Raw genomic sequence first — 4,157 nt, 5'->3', positions numbered from 1 at the left:
CCTCCCCCCGTCGCCGCTGTCTCTGCTAAAATATATTGTGAAGTGAGTACTTGGACTAGAGTTTATTCATAAATAGCAGTAATGCAGACTCTACCAAGCTGAGTTTGTTACTTAAATAGCCAACGAGATGTTTTCAGTTCAAGTTTTGATCCTCCACTTTTATCAAGTTTAAATGATTTTAACAGCAGTTTTGTTCGTTAAAAACACTCAGGATTAAAATATGACGACCTCTATCTCTACATAGTTAACATTGAGCACCAAGTGCCAAAACTCATTTATCTAATATTTTAATTCAGTAAATTATATGGAATCAGAAAACAATAGTCAAGAAAAAAAAACAGAACAAAAAACAAACAAACAAACAAACAAACAAACAACAAACACACAGACAGATAACCCCAACCCAAAAACAAACAACCTCGAAACTTGGCGACCGAAAGAGGTATAATAACGCACACCTAAAATTAACTATAGTCTGTGCTGATCTTATATGCTATAGGAGGATCGATGCCATCTGAAAAAATCGGCGCAAATTTTCCTGGCATTTAGTAGATCTAGTACACTTTTTAATTATTTTTTTTTTCTTTTTAAGTATTAAAATCCGATGTAAATTTCCGCTTCTATCTGAAAAAAAGGCAACGTCACAAAATTGCAAAAATACCAACATATTAGCTCGGGTATCGACATCCACATTAACCCAATGATGAAGCCTGGCAAAATCACACAATAACACGCAACATTGACTAGTTAAAGCCCAAAAACGAGTATAACCAGACAACGGACACAAATAGACTTTAGTCACTCAGACAGCAGACTTCAACTCGTAATAAAAGTTGAATTATGATCCAAATCCGGTGACTTGTGACGTGCACATTGTTCATAAGTCACGTCGCCCTCAACAGAGGACAGATGCTATTGTTTCAAGGAAACTGCAGGTGTCCTCGAATAGAAAATTGATGCGCTCTAAATCAAAACCCGAGAAAATGTCAAAATCTCAAACTCCTATTTTTTTTACCTCAGAATTTCACGCAACAACTAAAGGGCGCCTAAAAATACGAAAAATGGTCTGGAATTGGCTTGAAATAATCTGCATGACCAGGAGAAGAAATTACATTTACAATGCCCTGCAGACGGATTCAGTTTACCCTCGTCCCATAAATATGAATATGACGGTCGTCCAGTTACAGGATCGCTTTCAAAAGATAACACCTTGTGAAGACTACAGAACTCTATTTATGATGAGTTTTCCCCACGGCGGAGCTAGCGTCTGTGGTTTCATATAGTTTACTCTCTTCTTCTTCCGACGTAAAAGGGAGGTGGCTGGTTCCGACATGAGAAGCCTATATTTTTGTCTTACAGCTTTGTTTATTTGTGCAGAGTGGGTTTATTTTGTTATTCCGCTGGTAATTGCGGTTGAACTTGTTCAAGGGGAAAAGAGTTATGTTGATACAATGAAGGTATGACATGGGTTTCAGAACTTATACAAACTTGATGATAAACGGCCAAAATGGAGGAGCTCACGTGATATGGCCAATGTGTGTGTGTGTGTGTGTGTGTGTGTGTGTGTGTGTTGTAAGTATATTATGGCGCTCGCAACTGCATAAGGTCATATGAGAGAGCAGAACATGTTAAGCGTTTTTTAGTTGGTAGACAATTTTGAATTTTCTGTTTGGCGGCCGAAGCCTACTCCTATCGATTTTGGACCGCCATGGGATCTTTAACGTTCTCAACTTTCACTCGGGACCTCCGAGATTTTTTGCCCTTAGTCGAGAAGGGTAGGTGTAGACCTTACCAATCATAATATCACGGGTGTGGCTGAAAGACAGCAGTAAGAAGGTGCCAAGGAATAGCAGTAGAAAGGCAGCAGAAAGAATCAGAAGCCTGGAGGAGGGGGCAAAGCAGGTGAGGTAGTGGGGGCAGAAAGTGGAGACGAAATCAGACAACAGAACATTGTTAGGGAGCAGGAAAGGATGTGAAAGGAGAAAAGTTTAGAAAAAAAGGGTTTCATCTCTCTCCAGATTCAACCCGGATGAACACCTTTAAACTCTAGGTGACGAGAACCGCCCTCTTGTGTGATGTGTGTGTGTGTGTGTGTGTGTGTGTGTGTGTGTGTGTGTGTGTGTGTGTGCCTGTGTGTATGTGTGTGTCTCTGTGTGTGTGTGTGTATGTGTGTGTGCGTTTGCGTGTTCATGACTGTGCCTATACGTGTGTAAGTATATATGTATGCTAGTGTGAGTGTTAGAAGGTGTCGCTGTGTGGATATGTATGGGCGTGTGAAAATTTGTACGCTGTGGGAGGGGGTGGGGGTAGAAATGGTGGATGAGTGAGTATGTGTGTGTGTGTTTGTTTGTTTGTGTGGGTGAGAGAGAGAGAGAGAGAGAGAGAGAGAGAGAGAGAGAGAGAGATAGAGAGAGAGAGAGAGCGTTAAGGAGAGGAGTTGGATGGGGGTGGGTGGGGGAATATAAGAGAGAATGAGAATGAGAGTGAGCGAGAGAGAGAGAGAGAGATGGGTTGGGGGGGAGAGAAGAGGGGAGAGAGAGCGAGAAAGAGAAGGGGGGAGACAGAGACAGATACAGAGACAGAGAGAGAGAAAGAGACAAATTAAGGAAAAGAGACAGAGAGGGAGGAGTCGGAGGGAGTCTTTTTGACGTCATAGTGATCCATTCTGGTCCAGGAAGATCGTAAAACACGGTAGACCAGACAAAAAGATTATCCATGATTTAGCTTCTTAAAGAATCGTTTCTGAAAAAAGGAGACATCCCGCTGTTAGGTTACGCAGACTGCCACATCCCACGTATGTCGAAATCTTTATATCATTTAAAAAGGAAGAGGGCTGCTGGTTGCAGAGCTTTCTCTAGTACAGTCAGTGCAAACCCTAATAAATAAGATTTTTGGCTGGCTTTTGCTGCAATGATCAACCTCTACGGAGTCAGAGCAAGATTAGTTCCGTTTAAGGTGAAGTTGTGTCAGGCGATTCTATGTGAAAACAAAACTAATTTTTATTTTATATTTGACTTTATGTCTTCAAATTGAAAAGTCGCACTCGTATTACATGCTTTTATTCGTATTTCTTCTAAACAGTCTTTTGTCATTTATGTTTCAGTTTCAAACAGTTAGATGTTAAACTTCTAAAAGCTGGTAAAACGATTATTCTTTGACAGTAAAATCTGATCTTTATGTTCAAGCCTTAAAATTAAACCCTGGTATTCTCCGAGAGAAGCGTGGCTGTGTTACGCCATAATAATAACTCGGACGTAGAGGTGGCATCTTTTCTCGGTTTCTATCAAATGCTCTTTCATTCAAATGTAACAGTTCAAGGGAAAAAAACACCCTCGATTGTAAATGTTTCACGTCCCCTCTGACAACACTTTAAATCATTAAGGAGGCGAAACTCGTAGGCCTTATCTGTCGGGGTATGGGAATGGGAAAGACAGAGACGGAGATAAAGGACAAAAATCAAGTATGGACAAGCGATGAAGGGCCAATCTATAACACCGTGGGATCTCTTTGATTGAGCGCGTTTCTCAGAATAAAAACACATTAATTTTCTTTCCAGTAACAAAAACGTTACACACAAAAGTATGTCGTGCAATAATAAGACTTCTTTAAAACACATAGAGAACTAAGTTAGACTCTAGAGTTGGGATATTAAAATGCTTTTTTTAAAAACTTAAGCATCTCTGCCTGTATTATGGTATACTATAGAGTATCCCACCCAGCCTGGATTGACCTTGGTAAGTAAGGTCGACGCAGACAGCGTCTTAAATCACCGACATTGTTTCAATGGAGGCGTAAAACTTTTGGTTTCACAATCATCTGCAATCGGATGTAAACAAGCACACAAAAACTGTTACTTCACCGTGTTGTTCCTTGTGTTGGCAGACAATGGCTGATCACGTGACGTCCATTAGCCAGACAGCCACAGTGATGGTCGTGACGTTGCTAGCATTCGGACTGAGGCCCAGCGCATGCTTGTGTGAGACAAGGTGTGAGCAGTCCATACCCTCACTCAACAGGCTGAGGACTTACTGGTCGCGGTCCTTCAAGAGGGTGGGAGAGCAAAGTGAGTAAATACATAGGTGTGTGTGTGTGTATGTGTGTGTGTGTGTGTGTGTGTGTGTGTGTGTGTGTGTATGTGTATGTGTGTGTGTGTGTGT

The 4,157-nt window shown here is 41.2% G+C and overlaps 1 protein-coding gene across 2 annotated transcripts in view; it reads left to right on the top strand.

Moving 5' to 3' along the window:
- LOC101851294 overlaps window positions 1-4,157 on the top strand; it is a 109,006-nt gene that overhangs the window by 94,011 nt on the left and 10,838 nt on the right. For both annotated transcript variants that reach the window (XM_005107143.3, XM_005107144.3), the window contains exon 2: window positions 3,883-4,063. In XM_005107143.3, coding sequence (XP_005107200.1) covers window positions 3,886-4,063 — 178 coding nt within the window. In that variant the 5' untranslated portion in view covers window positions 3,883-3,885. The remainder of the gene's footprint in view (window positions 1-3,882; window positions 4,064-4,157) is intronic.

Source organism: Aplysia californica, unplaced genomic scaffold, assembly GCF_000002075.1.
Source record: "Aplysia californica isolate F4 #8 unplaced genomic scaffold, AplCal3.0 scaffold00579, whole genome shotgun sequence".
Taxonomy (NCBI): Eukaryota; Metazoa; Mollusca; class Gastropoda; order Aplysiida; family Aplysiidae; genus Aplysia; species Aplysia californica.
Note: the sequence above shows the minus strand (reverse complement) of the source record. Positions and strands in the feature narration are given on the sequence as shown.